The following is a 23667-nucleotide window of genomic DNA, read 5'->3' as shown; positions in this document are numbered from 1 at the left end:
GTACAGTGTAGCATGACCGTGCAATTGTCATTCAAATTGCGACAGTGCTGAAAGCTGAAAATTGGCTTGGGCAGGAAGGTGCGTAAGTGCCTGGTATGGAAGTGGTTAATTAGTGTACCGACCGATTCACCAGGACTAGACGGGATACCTGCCAAAAAGCAAAAAAGCTATATAAAAAAAGGGGGGTTTGGAGGGGACAAGGGAGCCCCCAGAAAGCAAAAAAAGGCGGGTCAACAACGACTTAAGGTACAAAAATATGAAAAAGGCTTTATTAGGGGTGGGGGTATCATATACATTAAATATCAAGCATATGTGAGGAACAATGTATCCATTATAACACAGTATATATCACAATACCTAACCAATTAATAAAAAAACATGCTGCAGCAAATATAAATTAAAAATGCAGAGCGCTCTGACAGGCATCAAAAATTTGCAAACTCCATTTGTCCAGAAAAGAGAGGCACCGCAAAAAACAGTCAATAATGTGCTGTTAGATGAGTGTGGAATTTTGGTGATATTGGTATTTTGAAAAACGCACATATACAGATTCAGAGTACTTGATGCACTATAATGATGAATAAATGACTCAACATTAGGCTCAATGGCTCGTGTGAATGGTGAATCAAAGCCAAACCAAAGTTCAAACACACAGATCCACAGAAATTTCTAGATCATCAACAGCCTTCAGAGCACTTGTGCTGATTTAACCTCCTTAGCGGTGCCGAATAGAGCCGAGCCGAGCTTCTTTCGAGAAGTAGTGACGCGCTGTGTGCGCTGTCGTTTAGCATGTCAATCAATTGGCATGTCAATAGGAACGCCCACTCCCGCGGGATTCCCTACCCGGAAGCCGCGGTGAATTCTATGGCTAAACGCTATCTACAGGGGGGGAAAAAAAAGGGTCAGTGTCATTTTATTTGCAGAACTGGGCTGGATGTAGTGTTAGAAATTTTTTATAGGGTGAACCTCCACTTTAACCACCTATGTGCTGAAAATGCGGGGTACCAGACACTGAAAGCATCCAAATCAAGGAGCATATATAGCAAGTTCTCAGACTCTTAATATTCGGTGGTTCATTCAGGTCCTTAAATCTGACCGGAATAAGTGGATAGTTTCAAACTTCACTGGGACAGCAGGTGTCCATTAAACCTCCATAGAGGAAAAAGGAGCAGGCATATATGAGAGAGGGTTTAAGGTAAAAGGTAGTGAACGGTTGCCCAGCTGGGCTCTCACCAAATCAGTCACTGTCTTATTGCCAGGGACAGTTAGGCCCTGTACACATGATCAGTCCAAACTGATGAAAACGGACTGAAGTTCAGTTTCATCGGTTAACCGATGAAGCTGACTGATGGTCTACACACCATCAGTTCAAAAACCGATCGAGGTGACGTAAAACACAACAACGTGCAGAGAAAAATGAAGTTCAATGCTTCCAAGCATGCGTCGACTTGATTCTGAGCATGCCTGGGTTTGAAACCGATGCTTTTGCGTACTAACCATCAGTTTTGACCCGGTCCAATTTTAAAGCAAGTTCTAAATTTTGCGACTGAAGGATAACGGACCGATGGGGCCCACACACGGTCGGTTTGGACCGATGAAACTGAACTTCAGTCTGTTTTCATCAGTTTGGACTGATCGTGTGTACAGGGCCTTACTGTCTCTGTCCCCCCTCTGCTCGGCCGTAAATGGCTGTATGGCGGCTTCAGACTGTCATCAAAGCTGCAGCATGTGGCTGGATTCTCCAGAGGGAGATCCAGTGAATTCCCAGAGGGAGATCTATTAGTGTGCAGTCACATGACCGGTCAGGGGAAGGAGAAGACAAAGAAGGTAACTGTGCCCTTTATGAAATCCTTTAGGTTGAAATGAGATATTTTTCTTACAGATAGTTTGGCTTGCAATTCAGGGAGAACACATCATCGCAGCCAATCAGACTCCATCTTGTTCTGTAAACTGTTCTAGTTTTGTTTTTTTAGGACTTGCTGTACTTGGTAATTATTGTATTGCTCCTTCTGCTAATTATTGAATAAGCCTGAGTGTTTTAAAGCCATCATGATGCAAAGACTTCTTTAAATTATAGTGGGCTGTTATTGACTTGTATAGAATTCTTTTGTAACAGTTAACACCTGTAGTACAGTGAATTGCATGTGACGCCAATCATACATTTTCATGGTTTCCCTACAAAGAAGGACAATCGATGCATTATATCAACCTGTGCCATTCGCTACTCCCACTCTTTTACCTTTAGTCTTTAATGGCATGACTAATACCTCCAACATCCTGTGAAAGTGTAATGATAAGTAATTACCTTATTCATCATCAATCCCTGTCAAATAAATATAAATTCCAGTTATGTGTTACATTTCTTTGTGTTTCATTTTTCTGCTTTTATAAAGCTGGCTCGTAATCTTTCCATGCCATGAAAAAATGCATAAGGGCAATGCTGTAATTTTAATGTCAGAAAATTCACTATAAGAAACTTAATTTTCCTTTTGTGAAAAGGGATCAAATATCAGCTGTTTACGTGTTACTTTTTATTTTGACGCTCTCTTCCGTCAAAATTGAAAATTAGACCTTGAGATGCAATCAAAGGGCACAGCTAACGTACTGGGTAGTTTATCTCTCCAATCAGGCATTGCTGTACTGAACCAGTCCACCCCAAAACTTTCCATCTGTAAAATGGTGATTCTGGAGCACATCTGCTGGTGATGCTGGTACACCCCAGATTCAAACCTGCTTTGGATGCCTCATTTATTACACACAGGTAGTAGAGAGAGCTAGGGATGGGCATCAAGTACATTCCTACTGACCCGCTGTGGAGCTGTGTGTGCCCATTCTGAAAAGAAATGAAGATACATGGAGCGAACTCACTGAATTTAACCACCTCCTAAAGGTTTTACCCCCTTCATGACCAGGCAATATTGTGCTATTCACCACTGTGCTACTTAAAATGGCAATTGTGCAGTCATTCAACACTGTACACAAATTAAATTTTTATAATTTTTTTCAATCAAAAATAGCTTTCCATGTGGTATGTAATTACCACTGAGTTTTTTATTTATTTTTTGCTATTTAAATAAAAAAAAATACCAAACTTTCTGAAAAAAAAAAACAATATTTTCTACTTTCTGTCATAAAATATATCCAATAAAATTAAAGTTCTTCATAAATTTAGGCCAAAATGTATTCTGTTACATGTCTTTGGTAAGAAAAAAATCCAGATAGGTGTATATTAGTTGGTTTGTGTGAAAGTTATAGCGTCTAAAAACGATGGAGTTGGGAAAATTAGGAAATTACATAACATTTTGTTTTAGTTTTTTCAAATTTTTTACATACTGTCATCAGTGCAGTACAGTGTCATCATTTCCCACCAACCACTTTTGATCGCCGCCTAATAGGCCTATAATTTTAACACTCTAAACAATTCCTTTAGCGCTAGCACTCAAAATGGAAAAACATAAAATAAATAAATGACATGAACAAAAAATAAGACACTCAGGGGCAGATCCACAGAGAGAGTACGCCGGTGTATCTACTGATAGGCCGGCGTACTTTCAAATTTCCCGCGTCGTATCGTTGTTTTGAATCCTCAAAACAAGATACGACGGCATCTGGGTTAGATCCGACAGGCGTACGTCTTCGTACGCCTTAGGATCTAAGATGCAATTCTTCGGCGTCCGCTGGGTGGCGTTCCCTTCGTTTTCCGCGTTGAGTATGCAAATTAGCTATTTCCGACGATCCACGAATGTACGAGCGGCCGGCACATTTCTTTACGTCGTCTCTAGTCGGCTTTTTTCGGCGTATAGTTAAAGCTGCTATTTCGTGGCGTACTCAATGTTAAGTATGGCCGTCGTTCCCGCGTATAATTTCAATTTTTTTTGCGTAAGTCGTTTGTGAATCGGGATGGACGTAATTTACGTCCAGGTCAAAACCAATGACGTCCTTGTGACGTCATTTTGCGCAATGCACGTCGGGAAATTTAGGGACGGCGCATGCGCCGTTCGTTCGGCGTGGGGGGGCGCTTCATTTAAATGAAACACGCCCCCTATACGCCCAATTTTAATTTCGCGCCGTTACGCCGCTTGAGATACACTACGCCGCCGTCATTTACGGCGCAAAATCTTTATGGATTCGAACCAGAGCCAGGTAAGGTACGGCGGCGTAGCGTATCTCAGATACGATGCGCCGGGGCAGATCTTTGTGGATCTGCCCCTCACTCTATATTGCCAGCTGTATGTTGCTTCTGAGCTGTGCTGCTTCAAAGTTGCTAATGTAGTGCAAGCATGCGTGTGCCTAATGACAAATTCAATTGGGGGAGAGCAAAGAGGCCGCTGACAAACAGCCTGTATCTGGCAGTAGAAAACTCTGATGACAGTGCACTCTACAATAATGCCCCTGCTCTAATGACGTAGCCTCCTGCCATATAACATGTTTCGATTTGATACCGCCAAACATTTGTATATCATTTTAACAATGAACTCAATGTCCAGGCATCCTGCACAGTACTCATCCGGGCCAGTTCTTCACCGGTATTTGGGTCCCGGCATCAGCATGTTTACTGTGGATTCACAGGTGGCTTCCCACGGCACATGCACAAGCCATGCTGCACTTTGTGAAGGGTCCAGTGACATGTTCCAGAAGGCTTTGGGAAAAATAGGGGGTGGGGCCAACTTCTTCTCAGATCGCCTAGTCGATCTGACCAGAAATGGGAGTAGGTACCTATCGGAGCAAGGTACCTCCTCCCCAAAAACAATTATCATAATGCAAGGCAACACAATTTAACTAATTATATATTATTCATGATTTTGCATTGTGTTCTGTACAAAGCTATTTTGACATTTCCAATTAAAAAAAATATTGATTTACCAAAATGTATACCTATAGAAGGATTGGGTCTAAGGTCCCCAAACAAAAGAGTCAAAGAAAAAAAGGGGGGGGGGGGGATTGGACTATTGCGGTACTGATAAACTAGATATTAATTATACAAATGCAAATATAAAACACGAAAATTATTTTATTGAATACAACATCAAAAAGTTAGAGAATTAAAATAGTGATGACCATACACAACACCAATATACTCAGGAAGGAAGGAAACAGTGAATTGAGGGTCACGACAATCATCTTGACTAGTTTTGCGGCGAAAGCCGCTTCATCAGAAGCATGTCTAAAATTAAAATTGACAAACAATCAATGGTTATACATTAAACAAAACTACAATATGTAGATTGGGGAACAAGGGCTCAGCTGCTTACCTAAAACAACCCCGCAGGCCAGGACAGCGGGGGTCACCAAACCAAGTCCCATGCGGCGACCAGGAGGCACACATTTGTGGACGGACCTTCTTGCCATAAATGTAAGGTAAAGGGAGTGATTAGTATCTGAAGCCCGGGCCTTGAACTTGTGGGGAGTGCACAAAACACACGTGATGACTACCAATAATAAGAGTGTAAAACTGTGTGATGGTGTGAGTAGGAGAGGGGAAAAGGGGGAGGGAGGGAAAAAGAGGGGGTGAGCGGGGAGAGGGAGAGACTGCAAGCCAGGCCTTCTCGTCCAACATCAGTGCGTGAGCTCACAAATGCACTTCTGGAAGAATGGTCAAACATTTCCATAGACACACTCCTAAACCTTGTGGACAGCCTTCCCAGAAGAGTTGAAGTTGTTATAGCTGCAAAGGGTGGGCCAACTCAATATTAATTCTCTGGATGATGGTACATTTTATCATATTATCTATGTATTCTTACGATAGAGGCTACGCCGCCGCAACTTACACGGGCAAGTGCAGTATTCACAAAGCACTTGCTCCGTAAGTTGTGGCGGCGTAGCGTAAATGGGTCCGGCGTAAGCGCGCCTAATTCAAATTAGTATGAGGGGGCGTGTTTTATGTAAATAGGTGGTGATCCGATGTGATTGACGTTTTTCCTGAACGGCTCATGCGCCGTCTGTGGAATTTCCCAGTGTGCATTGCTCCAAAGTATGCCGCAAGGACGTCATTGGTTTCGACGTGAACGTAAATTACGTCCAGCCCTATACGCGAACGACTTACGCAAACGACGTAAAAAATTCAAAATTCGACGCGGGAACGAAGTCCATACTTAACATTGCGTACGCCTCATAATAGCAGGAGCAACCTTACGCCGAAAAAGCCTAACGTAAACGACGTAAAAAAATAGCGCCGGGCGTGCGTAAATTTGTGAATCGGCGTATCTAGGTCATTTGCATATTCTACGCCGAAAACGTCGGAAGCGCCACCTAGTGGCCAGCGTAAATATGCACCCTAAGATACGACGGTGTAAGAGACTTACGCCAGTCGGATCTTAGGCTAATGTCGGCATATCTTGCTTTCTGAATACAGAAAAAAGATACGCCGGCGCAGCTTTGAATTTACGCGCTGTATCTATAGATACGCCGGCGTAAATCAATGCTGAATCTAGCCCTGTATCTTTTAATTCAAAATGTATACCTGTAAGTTAGTAAAACATTTAAGCTATGATGTCTGTATGTACAGTTTCATTAAAACCTCCAAACCTGGAACCCTCTAATACATGAATTCTGATATTTCAAAAGGCATGGGCTGACCTCCCACCTCCTGAATCTCCATATTTACACATCACTGTGACTGGCTAATAGGAAGGTGTATAACAGGCAAATTAGCTCTCAATTTTGCAGGAATTTGTATATTAACGCTGTGGGAAACCTTGTAAAGATGCATGCTGATTCATGAATCCACCTCTAGGTGTCAGCATTTTGTTTCACTTATTTCATGTTTTAACAACTGACAAGTGTTATTAACTATCTCTTATCTAGAGCGCAGGTGATCAGGCTAGTTTGATTTAATCAATGACTAGTTTATTTTAGAGGTGAACTTTAGGCAGATATAAAAGACATAAATTAATGTAGTTCTGCATTATTACATACTGTATATTCCATGTTGCATTATGTAGCACCCTGCTCCTGTTGATCAGGCGCTGCTTTAAATTTTAGTGGGGGTCTGAGCTGTTATTTGGCTCAGACTAACGTGATTAAGGGCAATTTAGCCTCTGTTCCAGCCATGGCTGTGCTGGGAGTCCCACCATTATTCGCCAGGGGGTGTCATTAGCACTCCAGGCCAAGGGTGGCAGCAGCAAAGTCAAGGTGCATTGGGTGTCCCCCTCAGCAGCGAATCAGTGGGAGTGGTCGCCCCGCTGTGCATGCTGGGGAGGGGTACTTAAAGGAACAGACGCCATTGGTACGGGGGTCCGTTTTTCACGCCTCGTGGCCCACCTGGCCTGTGGTGGGTGTCCTGAATCCTGACTCCGGGACCACGTTGGTCCGGGGTCGCAACTTTGCTATAATGTTATAACTTTTGCGCAAACCAATCAATATATGCTAATTGTTTTTGTTTTTTACCAAAAATACGGAGAAGAATATATATCGGCCTAAACTGATGAAGAAATAAAAAAAAAAAAATTGGGTATATTTATTATAGCAAAAAGTAAAAATATTCTTTTGTTTCAAAATTTTTATTTTAATTATAGAGGAAAAAATCAAACCACAGAGGTGATCAAATACCACACATCATACTTACCTCCACTGTGCAGTTCATTTTGCTCAGAGTGGCTCCGATCCTCGATTTCTAGGGGCCTCCAGCGGCACTGGTAGCTCTTATTCACATCGCATAACCCCCTAGGAGAAGCGCTCTCCCAGGGGGGTTACCTTGCGGGAGCGCTTCCGAGTCCAGCATTTGTGTCCATAGATGCAGAATGCCACACACTCGGCCCCTTCCCCTGGCACCCACATGATTGGATTTGATTGACAGCAGCGTGAGCCAATGGCTGTGCTGCTACCATTCTATCCAACCAAGAGCTGAGACAATGGGAAGAGGGGAAGAGCACATCTGCGGGTGGAGAATTACATAATTCAGGTGAATAATACGGGGGGGCTGGGGGTCGGTGACTGCCAGAAGTTTTTTCACCTTAATGCAGTGTGTCAGGGGAGGTTAGCAGTCAGCTTTCTGTCTAAGAGCAGAGCTGTGCACATTCCTTTCTTCATTTGAGGAGAGGGGGTGTGTGCCTTTCCTCCAATCGGCTGTCTTGGCTGTATGCCAATAATCCACTCCCAGTCTAACGAGGAATAGAAAAACTTTAACCACGAAGAGCACTTTCTAAAGAATATATACAGATGAAGACATCAGATATACATGTAAAACTTATACCAGGAGATTTGTTTCATCTCTGTGTATCATCTGAGGGCAGGGATGGACTGGCCATAGGGACTACAGGGAGTTTCCCGGTGGGCTGATGGCTCAGTGGGCCGTTTCTTAAAACAGTGATGCTGCTCAGGCTTTCACACTGGGACTGCAGCAGAAGCGTTTTTCAGTCGCTTTACAGGCGCCCAAAAAATGCCTCAGTGTAAAAAGGGGTCCTACACTCACCCCCTCTCTTTTACACTCACTCTCTTTTTCTTACACTCACCCCCTTTCCCTCAACCCTCCCTCTCTCTCTCTTTCTCTCTCATTCCCCTCTCTCTCACCCTCTCATGATATACAATAATGGATGTAGGGGCCTTTTGGTGGGCCTGATTTTTCAGGGGGGTGGGGGCAGCATTTTATTGAATTAAAGTGGGCCGGTCTGGATGAAGTCCAGGGCCGAATTTTTGTCCCAGTCCAGCCCTGTCTGAGGGTGTTCACTTCACTGGGTGTATGGTAGTGTTTAAATCCACTTAAATTCATTCTATGTATTAAGATGAAAAGCCTTCTGTGTGCAGAACACACCCCCCCCTCTGCCCCCTTAATACTTAACTGAGGTCCATCTAGATCCAGCGATGTTGCAGGAGTGTCTCAGCTGCCCTCACCTCCTTATTGGCTGAGAGCAGCATGGTACCATTGGCTCCTGCTGATGTTGATTAAAGTCAGTCAGCCAATGAGGAGAGAAAAGGGGAGGGCTAGGCCGTGGCTCCGTGTCTGAATGTACACAGGGAGCTGTGGCTTGGTTCAGGTGCCCCCATAGCAAGCTGTTTGCTGTGGGGGCACTCAACAGGAGGGAGGGGCCAGGACCACCGATGAGGGACCCGAGCAGAAGAGGATCTGCGCTGCTTTGTGCAAAACCACTGCAAGAGGGCAGGTAAGTATAACATGTTATTTTTAACAAAAAAAAAAAAAAACAAGACTTTAGTATCACTTTAAATGATTAAATGATTTATTTTTAAACTCTAGTACAGTGGATTGTATTTCGCTTTATGTTCAGAAACAACTGTCCAATGTGTTTGCATTTGATATAGTCTGTCTGTTGGTTAAACATGAAAAGGATTTGTTCTAAATAATTAAAACAGCTGATTATGGCCCCTAAGTGTATAAATATTCTCAGACTTACATTCTACTGGGAGTTTCCTTTTGATCCTCGGTCCTAGTTTGGCTCAGATCTAAAGCCAATCGGTTGTATTTCAACAAAGTCGTTAGCTGGCTCACTATTAGATTTAAATCTAAATTTAAGGCATGAGTGATATTTTTTTTCAAAGGATGATTTGAATTTTAATATGTATTTGTTTTATTTTTAGATACAAACATTTGTTTAAATCACCACAGCATGTGTGGAAGTGAATGCTAACCACAATCCTTTGAACCAACATTGCCATACTTAAAGTGGATGTAAACCTCAGACATGAAATATGAAAAAAAGCATGGGCCAGATTCACAAAAGAGATACGACGGCGTATCTCCTGATACACCGTCGTATCTCTGTGATCCACCCGTCCTAACTATGCGGCTGATTCATAGAATCAGTTACACATAGCTAGCCCTAAGATCCGACAGGTGCAATTGACTTACACTGTCGGATCTTAGGATGCAATTCAATGCCGGCCGCTAGGTGGCGAGGCCATTGCGGTCGGCGTAGAATATGCAAATGACTAGTTACGGCGATCCACGAACGTCCGCGTTACCCGTCGATCTAACTTTACGTCGTTTCTGTCGAGATACGCGTCGTAAAATTAGGGCTGAGCCCTAGGTGTTCTAAGCCATGTTAAGTATGGCCGTCGTTCCCGCGTCGAAATTTAAAAAATCACGTCGTTTGCGTAAGTCGTCCGTGAATGGCGCTGGATGCCATTTACGTTAACGTCTAAACAAATGACGTCTGTGCGACGTCATTTAGCGCAATGCACGTCGGGTAATTTTCCCGACGGAGCATGCGCAGTACGAATTGGGCAGTCTTGCGCCGAGCGCATTTACGTTACACCGCCGCAAGTTTACAGGTAAGTCCTTTGTGAATCAGGCACTTACGCTGCAAACTTGCGGCGGTGTAACGTAAATGGATTACGTTACGCCGCCGCTGCGTAGCGGAAATGTATGTGAATCTGGCCCCATATCCCTCTATAGTGTGTAATTGTCTAAATCTAAGGCACTATGGCCCCGATTCTCGTAGATCGGCGCATCTTTATGCCGGCGTAGCGCATCTCAGATGCGTTACGCCGATGTAACTTAGAGAGGCAAGCTCCGTATTCTCTAATCAGAAGCATTCATTTTTGCGCCAGCGCAGCGTAAATTCGTCGGCGTAAGACGGCATAATTCAAAGTACGAAGGAAGTGGGCATGATCCATTTAAATGAACCGTGACCCCATGCAAATGAAGGGCCGAACAAACAGCGCATGCGCCGTCACGTGATCACATGTCCAGCGCCCCTCTGCGCATGCTCACAACTATGCCTGGCGTTATTTCTGAGTTACGCCGGCCCACTGTTTATGCCCAGGGCATAAATACGCCCAGACATGCGCCCGTCGAGTGTAAAAGTACACCTGTTTGGTTTTTGGTGAGTATACTTTTGTGAGATTATTGACATGTCTGCCCAGCGTCCTGGGACCAGAAAAACTAAAAATTCTCTCCAGAGGAGAAAGGCATAATCCTTGCTGCCATGGAGAGGTACTATGATCGCCTCCATGGGGCCCGTAGCAAGAACACCAGCAAGGGCAGAAGGGACGAGATCCTTCAGAGGATCACGGACCAGGTTAATGCCGTGGGCAATGAGGCGAGGAGGCCCAAACACATTGCAAAGAAGATCAACGATCTTCGCCGGAGGGTCAAGGAGAAGATGGCTCTTATGGCGAGTCATGCCAGGGGCACTGGTGGTGGACCTGCCTCTAGGGTCCGTCTGATTCCTGACGAGGAGGTTGTTGCCCGCTGCCTTACCAGGGTGCAAGTGGAGGGAATGCCGTGGCAGCAGCCAGGGCAACTAGTTTTGTTTATTTATTATTTTCTTGCTCTGGTGAAGAGTGTTTTGTGTTATTTTCTTGCTCTGGTAAAGAGTGTTTTATTTTATTTTCTTGCTCTGGTGAAGAGTGTTTTATTTATTTTTGTTAATAATGCACACGGTGAGGCGTGCAGATTAGTGTGACTGGTGTGTGAATGTGGGGGGGGGGGGGGGGGACACTCCTGCCAGCAAAGGGGTGTCACCCTCGGCCGTGTGAATGTGGTATGAATGTTCAGCAACATAATTGGAGCCTTGGCCTGGCGTTGCTGCTCCCAAGTCCCGTGCAGTGTACTTGGGCTACTCCAAAGTGATGAGGATGTGGTTGTGTGTGCTAGGGACCACAGTGGTGTGCATGTGTGCAGTCTCCTTGTGCCATGATCACTGCACTCACCTTTGCAGGGAAGCTTTGTCAGTCATAGTGGAAGGGTTCTGACATACAGTATATATTTTTTATTTATTTTTTATCCCTGTCCCAGGCTACATTAGGTAGATCACTTACAGCACCCATTATGTCTGTTACTGGTCAAATACAGGGAATCCATGGTTGATGGGACCTTGGACTTTCTACTGAGAAATATTTGATGATGAAGGATTTTCAAGAAGGCCGTGACTATAATAAATATCTGCTTCTTATATTTTTCTTTTCTGACTGGAGTCCATATAATATATATTTATTAGAAGTATATCACATTAACATTGAGCTAATTATATCTATGACGGTTAATTTTTAGCAAGACTGGGTTACAAATTTAGACCGTTAACAGATTTCCACGCTATTTTTATCAGGATTGGACTTTATTTGTAATGTTAATTTCTTAGCAGTAACTTTTAAGTACAAATCAGTTAATGTCTCTCCTAAAACACAACTGTCTGTTCTCGTGTAATAAAAATATATTCTTTCAATTAGCACCTAGTGTGTGGAAACTGTTTGCAAACATTCATGCTGTTCATTAAACCAAAGTCTCTGATAAAAGAAAGCAAGTTATTTGAAGCATTGTAAATTTTCAGTATGCATTGGTATACAGAACATGCAAATGTACCGGTATATGGATGAGAAAATCTGCTAGGGTTTGGTTAGTGTCAATCTTGCTTGATGTTCATGAACTTTGCAGCAGAGTGCAGACTCTGTTAAAGTCTACGGGGTGGGGTGAATCTTGTTATTTATTTCTTGCTATTTGTAGGTATAGCAAGCAAGCTATTATTAAAATGGCTTTGTTGCTTTCCATTGACAACATTAACCACATTAACCACTTCAGCCCCAGACCATTTGGCTGGCCAAAGACCAGAGCACTTTTTGCGATTCGGCACTGCGTCAATTTAACTGACAATTGCGCGGTCGTGCAACATGGCTCCCAAACAAAATTGACGTCCTTTTTTCACCACAAATAGAGCTTTCTTTCGGTGGTATTTGATCACCCCTGCGGTTTTTATTTTTTGCGCTATAAACCAAAAAAAGCAATATTTTTCACATTTTGCTATAATAATATCCCCCAAAAATATATAAAAAAAACGTATTTTTTCCTCAGTTTAGGCCGATACGTATTCTTCTAAATATTTTTGGTAAAAAAAAAGAAAACGCAATAAGCGTTTATTGATTGGTTTGCGCAAAAGTTATAGCGTCTACAAAATAGGGGATAGTTTTATGGCATTTTTATTAACATATATATATATATATATTTTTTTTACTAGTAATAGCGGCAATCAGCAATTTTTATCATGACTGTGACATTATGGCAGACACGCCGAACACTTTTGGCGCTATTTTGAGACCATTCACATTTACATAGCGATCAGTGCTATAAATATGCACTTACTACTGTGTAAATGTGACTGGCAGTGAAGGGGTTTACCAGGAGGGGTGCTGAAGGGGTTAAGTGTGTCCTAGGGATGTGCTCTAACTGTAGGGGGGTATGGGCTATGTGTGACACGACACTGATCACCGCTCCCGTTTACAGGGAGCTGTGATCAGTGTCCTGTCACTAGGAATGTTTCACATTCTTCCTCTCTGTGAAACAATCGCAGGTGTCTGTGCGGACATCAAGTCCCCGGGACCCGCGATCACAGTCACGGAGCTCTTACCGGGCGCGCATGCGTCCACAATGCCACTCCTTAAAGGCCACATACAGTTACGTTAATCTGCCTGTACGTGCCATTCTACCGACGTATATCAGCGTGAGCCGGTCGACAAGCGGTCAAAGTTCTCTGTGTGTTTACCTGTACATGGTGTGCTGGTGATGTCTCAAACTGGACTTTACCTCACACTGACAATATTATTATTAATATTATGAATATACAGGATAACAGTGCAGCGCTTTACAACAGGAGGCCAGACAGTACAGTTACAATACAATTTAACACAAGAAGAATCAGAGAGCCCTTCCTGAGTAGGGGATAGTCGAACAGATTTGGGCGGGGAGTTCCATAGGATAGGAGAGGCTCAGGAAAAGTCCTGGAGGCAAGCATAGGAGGAGGTGACAAGGGAGCTAGAGAGCAGGAGGCCTTGGTAGGAACAATGAGAACAATTAGGTTGGTATTTTGAGACTAGGTTAGGGATGCAGCTGGAGGCCAAGTTGTGGATGTCTTTGTAAATTGTTGTTAGTATTTTGAATTTAATTTGTTGGGTGAGCGGAAGCCAGTGGAGGGATTGACGGAGAGGAGTAGCAGACACTGAGTTGGTAAGGTGGTTGAGCCGGGCAGCAGCATTCATGATGGATTGAAGGGGGGATAGCATATGATAAGATAGGCTAATGAGGAGTGAGTTGCAGTAGTTGATGGCAAGAGATGACCAGGGAGTGAACTAGGAGCTTTGTAGTGTAATTGGTTAGGATCTTTGGAGATGTTGCGTAGGTTGATGCAGCAAGATTTGAACAGTGATTGGATGTGGGGCCAAAAGGTTTAGGCCCAGATTCTCGTAGATGGGCGTAAAACTGCGGCGGCGTAGCGTATGTCATTTACGTTACGCCGCCGCAAGTTTTACAGGCAAGTGCTTTATTCACAAAGCACTTGCCTGTAAAGTTGCGGCGGCGTAGCGTAAATCACCGGGCGCAAGCCCGCCTAATTCAAATTAGGCGGGTAGGGGGCGTATAGCATTTAAATTAAGCGTGTTCCCGCGCCGAACGTAATGCGCATGCGCCGCCCCTAAAATTTCCCGACGTGCATTGCGCTAAATGACGTCGCAAGGACGTCATTGGTTTCGACGTGAACGTAAATGGCGTCCAGCCCCATTCACAGACGACTTACGCAAACAACGTAAATTTTTTAATTTCGACGTGGGAACGACGGCCATACTTAACATTGGTTGCCCCTCATATAGCAGGGGCAACTTTACACATCGCAAATCTAACGTAAACGTCATAACTTCACTGCGTCGACCGCGCGTACGTTCGGGAATTCGCGTATTTTGCTAATTTGCATACTCGACGGGGAAAACGACGGAGGCGACACCTATCGGCAAAAAAAAAATTGCATTTAAGTTCCGACAGCGTAAGAGCCTGTCGGATTTAATAGATATCTATGCGTAACTGATTCTAAGAATCAGTCGCATAGATACGACGGCTCAGATTAGGACTTACGACGGCGTACATTGCGTTGCGCCGTCGTAAGCCCTTTGAGAATCTGGGCCTCAGGCCCTGTACACACGATAGGACATGTCCGCTGGGAGATTTTGGTCTGATGGTTGTACACACCATCAAACCGAAATCCCTGTGGACAGACAGCGCGGTGACGTGGCGGTGACGTTGACGCCGCCACGTCACCAAACCAGGAAGTAAAATACTTCCACGCATGCGTCAAATCCATTCAACGCATGCAGGAGATTTCTGTCCGCTGGTTAGGTGTACATGTCGGACGGACGGGTTTCCAGCAGATACGTTTTAAAGCATGCTTTAAAACTTTTGTCTGCTGGAAACCTGTCTGCTAGGCTGTACACACGGCTCGGATCTGTCTCCTGAAACTGGTCTGCGGACCAGTTTCAGCAGACATGTTCGATCGTGTGTACAGGGCCTTAGAGTCCAGGATTACACCTACCATACCCTTAGCTTCTGTACTGCAGAAGCCATTCTTCCAGACAAAAATGAAAAAAAAATGTATCGTAGTTCTCACTTTTCTCTGTTTGGGATACAGCACCTGCACCTTTGCCACTGCAGGTGGAAGCCAGGGGTAAGATAAGTATATTAACTTTTTAGACTACAGAATTTTGTTTTCAAGATTTTCAAGAGCACCCCCAAAAATACAATTTCTACCACCATGCTTCACAATTTGTATGAGGCTCTTTAATTTGTAGCACACATGCATGTATGCTGTTATTGTGCCTAAACAACTCTCCTTGATTGATCAGTCTTCAGCAGGACTACAGGAGAGTCAGGACGCTCTCTACGTTGCAAATAGAGAAGGGAGCTGTGTGTTAGTGGGTGTCCTGACTCTCCTGTAGTTCAAAGGAGGGGGCGAGCACAACACTCCACACCAGGGAAAAAGCCTTGCATTACTGTGTGGAGTTACAGACAGAAGAACAGGAAGTGAGGATTTCTCAGAAGAAATAAGGACATTTAAAAGCAAAATGGAAGGATGAGGTAAGTGAAGGAGGACTGCACTAAGGTAAAGGAAGCTATTTAGGAAAACAATATATACCTTTACAACCCCTTTAATCAGCCACAGAACCTGTGTAATTGATATGTGTATGGGTTTAAAGGGATGAGGTGGCAATCCTAGGTGTCACTGTAAGCAACCCTGTATGTGTTAGTTGATCCCATAGTGTCACCCTAAAAACAACAACAACATGGGATTTCAAGAACAACTGAAATATTCAGAATAGATGGAGGTTGGTCAGGCTTTCTGACATATAGAAGATTATTCTCATCTAAATCTACCGGTGATATTTCTGAAGGAAAACTATATTACTGGGATTTACTTCAATTTCCATGCAAGTATGAGTGATTTAAATAAAGTAGCATTTCAGTAATGTGATGAAAATGGTTTTCTAAAGATAGGCTTTGGGGAAAAAAATGGTTTTCAGTTTCAATTTACTGACTGTCACAGTATTAGGCCCGGAGCAGACGTGGACGTTTGGAAGCTTGTTTGCTGAGACCCCTGTCAATGTATCTTTCCCGAAAAAGAAAATTACATATTACCGCCCTCTAGAATATTGGATTATTGTGACATCTGGGGACTTATGTTTTGCACTGAGAAAAAAAGGTCAATCTTGTTTAGAACACATTTAAATCACCAAACTACCATTGAGCTTATGCAAGTAACCAAATATTCTTGTTATGATTGAACAGGCCAACTAATGAAAGTTTTAAATTCATCATGATATATAGTTGTATTTACTTTAAAGGGTCACTAAAGGAAATTATTTTTTTTAGCTAAATAGCTTCCTTTACCTTACTGCAGTCCTGGTTTCATGTCCTTATTGTTCGTTTTTGCTCTGATGTTGCTGTAATTCTTCTCTGTTCTGGACACTTCCTGGTTGTCTGTTTCCTGATGACCACAGTACTGGGAGATTCTAGTTTCATTTTCCAAACCATCACTTCTCTATGGCTCTCTATAGCACAGAGGCAGGATAACATGCAAAAACAAAACTAGATGCAAAAACAAAACTAGAGGTACATTATATGATTGATTTTTATCTATTTTTAATCAATTTTAAAAGGAATCAGTTAACTATAGTGGGTGGATTCAGAGAGCAGTTACGACGGATACGCCGTCGTAACTCTGAGTGTGCGGGGTCGTATCTATGCGACTGATTCATAGAATCAGTTACGCATAGATTTCCCTAAGATCCGAGCGGCGTAAGTGTTTTACACTGTCGTATCTTAGGCTGCATATTTACGCTGGCCGCTAGGTGGCGCTTCCGTAGATTTACGCGAGGAATATGCAAATTAGGTAGATACGCCGATTCAGAAACATACGTCCGCCCGGCGCATTTTTTATGTCGTTTACGCTTTTTCCGGCGTAAAGTTACCCCTGCTATATGAGGCGTATCCTATGTTAAGTATGTACGTCATTCCCGCGTCAAATTTTGAAAATTTTACGGCGTTTGCGTAAGTCGTTCGCGAATAGGGCTGTACGTAAGTTACGTTCACGTCTAAAGCATTGACGATTCGCGGCGTAATTTCGAGCATGCGCACTGGGATTCTTTCACGAACCGCGCATGCGCCTTTCGTAAAAACGTCAAATACGTGGGGTCACAATTCATTTAAATAAAACACGCCCACATCATCCACATTTTTTATGCCGCCGTAACTTAGGGCGCAAGTTCTTACTGAATACGGAACTTGCGCCCTAATTTACGGTGGCGTAACGTATCTGAGATACGTTAGGCCCGCCGATAGATACACCATTGTATCTGAATCCGGGCCTATGTCTCTATACCATGTAAACAGTCATTTCAGCAAAAAAAATAAAAATTCCTTTACAACTCCTTTAAGTCTGAATCTGGATCGTTATGCTTAACTCCTGGGTCCAGGTTCCACCGCTGCTGTGATGATGTTAGAACCAATCCTTTGTTAATATAATGTGGTTGCAGGATGCCATGGTGACATCCCCCCCTCAGGGATGGGGCCATGACGCCTTACGCTCAGTCTTTCCTCAGTTTTCCAGTATGAGTTACACTGGGCCTTGTTCAACCTGGAAGACTGAAGACATCTTGTGGAAAATTAGAGGTATTGCAGGGACAATGCTGGATTGAAGGTGAGTATTGCAGCTGAGCTGTATTATTATTTTTTCTTTCTTTTCTAAAGCACAAAAATAAAATGTCTTTCTGGACAGCTGCACTCAAAACGAAAAGTTGCCTTTATTGTAAAATCACAGCAGCACTACAAATCACAGCAGACCAGACAGCTGACGCGTTTCACAGTATTCCTAGTGTTTAACTACTTCCCGCCCAATCAATAGCATGTTGACGTCCAGGATAACAGCCGCCGCGTGCCCGTGGGGGCGCGCATCGCGGCGTTCGGTGGTGTGGTGTGTCAGTCTGACAGACCACAACACCGATCTCAGTAAAGAGCCTCCGGCGGAGGCTCTTTACCACGTGATCAGCCGTGTCCAATCACGGCTGATCACGATGTAAACAGGAAGAGCCGTTGATCGGCTCTTCTTCACTCGCGTCTAACAGACGCGAGTAGAGGAGAGCCGATCGGGGGCTCTCCTGACAGATGCCCACACTGGACCACCAGGATGCCGCCCAGGACCACCAGGGAAGCACCCAACATGTGGATGGCCAGGTAAGTCCCCATGGCCATCCACATGTACAAATGTATACATAACATATGCCAATCAGTGCCCACAAATGGGCACTGACTGGCACCATCATGGCACAAACAAAATTTGTAATGACCAACAATGCCACCCACCAGTGTCATCAGTGCCACCCACCAGTGTCCTATCAGTGCTCATCCGTGCCCACCTATCAGTGCCCGTCCATGCCACCTATCAGTGCCACCCATAAGTACCCATCAGTGTCAGCTATGAGTGCCCATCAGTGCCAGCTATGAGTGCCCATCAGTGCCGCCTATTAATGCCCATCAGTGCCGCCTATCAGTGCCCATCATCAGTGCCAATCAGTGCCGCCTTATCGGTGCCCATCAGTGCCGCCTTATCAGTGCCCGTTTGTGCTGCCATATCAGTGCCCGTCAGTGCAGCCATATTAGTGCCCGTCAGTGCAGCCATATCAGTGCCCATCATTGAAGAAGAAAAGGTACTTATTTACAAAATAAATTAACAGAAACAAAGGTGATCAAATACCACCAAAAGAAAGCTCTATTTGTGGGAACAAAATGATAAAAAATTTGTTTGGGTACAGTGTAGCATGACCACACAATTGTCATTCAAATTGCGACAGCGCTGAAAGCTGAAAATTGGCTTGGGCAGGAAGGTGTATAAGTGCCTGGTATGGAAGTGGTTAATCATAGCTTAGCCTCTGAGAAGAATTGTTTATTTTTAGCGTCAATCTAATTTTCTATTTTCTTTTTGTTGCTTCTTTTTCCACAGCCCCTGATGCTCCTTACACACACTGGAAACAAACAGTCTTCTACATGGAGGATTACCTAACAGTACGAAGAGGTGAAGAGCTATACGGAACCATATCAATGAAACCAAATGCTAACAACATTGTAAGTCATTTTTCAACCTGTCTGTGTGTTTAAATGTTCTGATGATCAATACATTTTGTAAGGAGCAGCACCGTGACTAAGTAGCTAGCTCTCCTGCCTTTGCAGCAATGGGGTCCTTAGTCAGAATTTTGGCTAGGACACTACCTGCATGGAGTTTGCATGTTCTCCCAGTACTTGGGTGGGTTTCTAAAGGGTACTTTGGTTTCCTCACACACATTAAAGACATGCTGGTAAGTTATTTGGATCATATCTAAATTGCCCCTAGTGTGTGTGCATGTGACAGTGGGACCTTGCATTGTAAAATACTCAAAGGCAATGAGTTTGAAAATGCACTGCGTGATATACATGCCTATAACAAAAAAATAAGAAATATCCATGTTTATTTTTCCCAATAAAACCATACAAGAAGCTACTGTAAGTCCAACAAATCAGAATCCATATTATAAAGCTCTGACTCCAGTAAAGGGAATTGTTTTTAGAAGTTTCTATCAATTGGGTTACTGACAGGAAGTTAGAAATCTCACCAAAAGGGATACAAATGCCCTGTACACACGATCGGAATTTCCGATGGGATAAAATCCGATGGAATTTTCGTTTAAGCTGTCTTGCATACACACTGTCATACCAAATTCCGACCGACCAAAACGCGGTGACGTAAAACACTACGACGAGCCGAGAAAAATTAAGTTCAATGCTTTCCGAGCATGCGTCGACTGTAGCACTGGCGTAAGTTATTTTTTCTTATTAAACTTAAAAAAAAACGTAGAAAGTTAGTTTAACTTTAATTATAAAACGTATCTATTACCGTATTTATCGCGGTATAACGCGCTATGGCGTATACCGCGCACCCCCAATCCTGTGGGAAAAAAAGATTTTTTGTTGTTTTGTACTTACAGTTTTGATGTCTTGCGCGGCGTCCATCTGCGGCCTCGTCTGGTCCGGCGTCCTTCTGCGGCCTCGTCGGGTGTCCTCTTCGGCGGGTCCGTCTTCGGCGGGTCGGGCGTCCATCTTCGGCGGGTCCGGTGTCCATCTTCGGCGGGTCCGGTGTCCATCTTCGGCGGGTCCGGTGTCCATCTTCGGCGGGTCCGGCGTCCTTCGGCGGCGTCCTCCCGCTCGTTTCCCGCCACGACTTTGAATACTGCGCCCGCATATAGCGAGCGCAGTACACTCGTGAATCTTCGGGCAGGCTCGGGCGCCTCCTGCACTGACGTCCTGTACGCTCAGGACGTCAGGACGTCAGTACGAGAGGCGCCGAGAGTGGCCGAAGATTCACGAGTGTACTGCGCTCGCTATATGCGGGCGCAGTATTCAAACTCATGGCGGGAAAGCGGGTATCGGCGTATATCGCGCACCCACGATTTTGCCCTAAATTTCAGGGCAAAATAGTGCGCGTATACGCCGATAAATACGGTATATTGACTGTTAGTCACTTTATAGTAGGCAAGTAGGCATCACTTTAGCCAGTCACGCAGACATACCAGAGTGTTTACATTTTCTGGAAGCAGACATGATCGCATTTTATTGACAATATACCCTGAAGAACTGAACAGTCTTTCACACGGAACAGATGTTGCCGATACACAAAGAATTGTCTGCACAAAACTGCTTAGGACAGGAAAACGATGGTTATTTTTGCCCCCTTCCCCTGATGGAACCTGATGCATCCTCCTGCTCCACAGATGCAAAGGTAGCTCAATCCAATTGGGTGCAGTTTGCTCGCATCCAGCAGGGTAAGTCTCACTGTCCAGGCTGTCCGGTGACGTCAAGAGTTTTAATCGATCAAAATAATTTTGATCGATCAAAAAAATTAAAGATTAATTGAGGAATTAGTCTTTAATTTCCCCAGCCCTACATAAAATTAATTAAAGCTAGGATCCAGCTGAAAAGAAAGCAGTTTTAGAGTGCTTGTAAAGGCTGAAGGCTTTTTTTTATCTTGATGCATTCTATGTATCACGGTAAAAAAAGTCTGTGTGCTGCTCCCCCCTAATACTCACCTGAGTCCTCACTTAATCTAGTGATGTACATAAGAGCCTTGGCTATCTGGGACTTCCTCTCCTCATTGGCTGAGACAGCAATGGGAGCCAATGAGAAGAGAGAAGTGGGCGGGGCAATGTCCATTCACAGGAGTGCTGCCTTATGGACGCATAAAGCAGGGCTCGGGAGCAAGCACACACCAGTGCCCCCATAGCAAGCGGCTTGCTATTTGGGACACTGGTCATGGGAGAGGAGCCTGGAGCGCACCAGTGCCCCCCTAGCAAACGGCTTGCTTTTAGGGGCACTGGTCATGGGGGAGGAGCCTGGAGCGCTGGCAGGGGGCCCAAGAAGAAGAGGATTGGAGGCTGCTCTGTGCAAATTAATGCACAGAGCAGGGAAGCATGGCATGGTTTTTTCTTGTTTTAAAGCCAAATCTTTAATATCACTTTAAGCTCATATCTTCAGCAACAGCTGTGAGCTGGTTTTAGTCCCCTAAATACAAGGACGTTTTAAAAATGTACCTTGGCAGACAAGGGGTTAAAAATATGTTTAATGCTGTATTAATGATTACAAAGCTGCATTCATTTGTGTCTTTTATATCTGCTTATATAACCTCTATATTTACAGGGGTGGGACTTAATTCTTCTTCATAGGAGTTCTATGAATATACAGTGACTTCAGTTTTGTATATGTACACAGGTGACCTTTGTTTTCTCAGCAGTCTATTTGTCTTCACAGTCTGATCCTCCTATGCAGATTAAGGAAGTGTCACCTGCCAGAGCTACATTATTCCTGCTGCTTGTTGCTGATCAGTATGCAGGCTGCAGAAGGAGAGCGACTGCTCGCTGTTGGCACTGCCACTCTCTCGTGGCGCTTCCTCCACAAATGCTAATATGCCTCATTTGTCATGCTGATCTCAAACTAGAAGGAAATATGTTATTTTAAAAAACATTTATATTTTCTTCCTGTCAGATGAAAAACTCATTGACTTGTACGCCTCCTTAAGTTCAGGATTACAGCTGAACCCCAGGCAGAAAGCTAAATCAGCAGTAGAAATACATAGATGAGAACTGTTGTACATGCCAATTTTTTTTTTTTGCCCAAAAAATTATGGTTTTTACATATTGAATACATTATAACCGTGAATAGACTTTTACAAAATGAAAAAAAGGCAAGTTGCTAAAGTTATACTGTACTTATACTTTTGGTGATCAAACAAGTCATGTAAGGTAATGAAGGAATGAAAGGAGAGGAGGGGTAGGGAAACCAAGAAAATAGAAAAAAAGGAATGGGAAAGTGGAATAATCAGAGCTTTTTTTCTCAGAAAATAGGTGCAGGAACTCAACAGGAGATGACCCCCCAATCCCCCCCCACACACACAAACCCTCCGAACCGCATCAAATAGTGGGTGTGGTCAAATTTCACTATGCATTAATGTTGATCTCCTTTCCTTACTTAAATGACCTCTACAACAGCATGAGTGACTCCTTTGGAAGATTAAGGGCTCATGCATCCTGCTAGCCTAACATATTTGTCATTCATTTCAGCGTGATCTGGATTTCACAGTAGAACTGGATTTCAAAGGCCAGCTGTGTGAAGCCTCCATATCTCACGACTACAAAATGCGCTAGATCAACGTCCCATTAACCCTCTACCTGCCATACTTGAAGCAACTGGGCTCTTAAGAAGCTGCACGGCGATGGGAAGCGAGCCCGTAGCAATGAAGCCTAAGTGTGAAGGCATTGAAAAAGGGATGTAAAAAAATTGAGTAAAATTTAATTTGATGTATTTAAGCAGTTGGAAGTAGCTAATAAATGAAATAAGCAATTATATTGTGTTTACTGGTTAATTGTGATCCAAGATAGAAATTGCTGTTTTGGGAAATGAAAGTCTTTGATTTGTAAAGGGGATGCTTGATTTTACCCGTCAGTGCTTGTATTTTGGCAATAAATTGGTATATACCATAAAATGTAGAATCATTATGCTACAGCTAAAAAAAAACAAGAGTGTTTACATCATTGTTAATCTTCAAGTGTGTTGTATAGATTTATTTTGTAGCTGTAAAGTGCAAAAGGCGACCCCCAAGCTTCATGTTCATCTTGAATAAAAGATTCATCCATCAACTAATATACAGTAACCATTTAAAGCCTGAATTTCAATGGCAGCTAAGGAATTAAGAATGGTAATATGGCATGAACGACATGGAACAACTTAACTCTACAACTCTACTCTACAAAATGTTAAATATTGTGTACTTACAGTATATTTTGTATTTTCATATGCAACCATCAGCTGGTGCTCTCATGTAATTTTCACATGTTTTCCAAATGCTTTTTTTTACCTGCTTCATTGAGTCTGTTTGCAGAGCT

At 43.6% G+C, this 23667-nt stretch overlaps 1 protein-coding gene across 2 annotated transcripts in view; it reads left to right on the top strand.

The window, feature by feature from the left end:
* PRMT8 (protein arginine methyltransferase 8) overlaps positions 1 to 23425 on the top strand; it is a 236346-nt gene extending 212921 nt beyond the window's left edge. For both annotated transcript variants that reach the window (XM_040345189.1, XM_040345188.1), the window contains exons 9-10: positions 19203 to 19324; positions 22846 to 23425. In XM_040345189.1, the coding sequence (XP_040201123.1) occupies positions 19203 to 19324; positions 22846 to 22929 (206 nt within the window). In that variant the 3' untranslated portion in view covers positions 22930 to 23425. The remainder of the gene's footprint in view (positions 1 to 19202; positions 19325 to 22845) is intronic.
* The last annotated feature ends 242 nt before the right edge of the window (positions 23426 to 23667 follow it).

The sequence above is a fragment of the Rana temporaria genome, chromosome 3 (genome assembly GCF_905171775.1).
Source record: "Rana temporaria chromosome 3, aRanTem1.1, whole genome shotgun sequence".
Classification (NCBI taxonomy): domain Eukaryota; kingdom Metazoa; phylum Chordata; class Amphibia; order Anura; family Ranidae; genus Rana; species Rana temporaria.
This window is presented reverse-complemented; position numbering and strand designations above follow the sequence as displayed.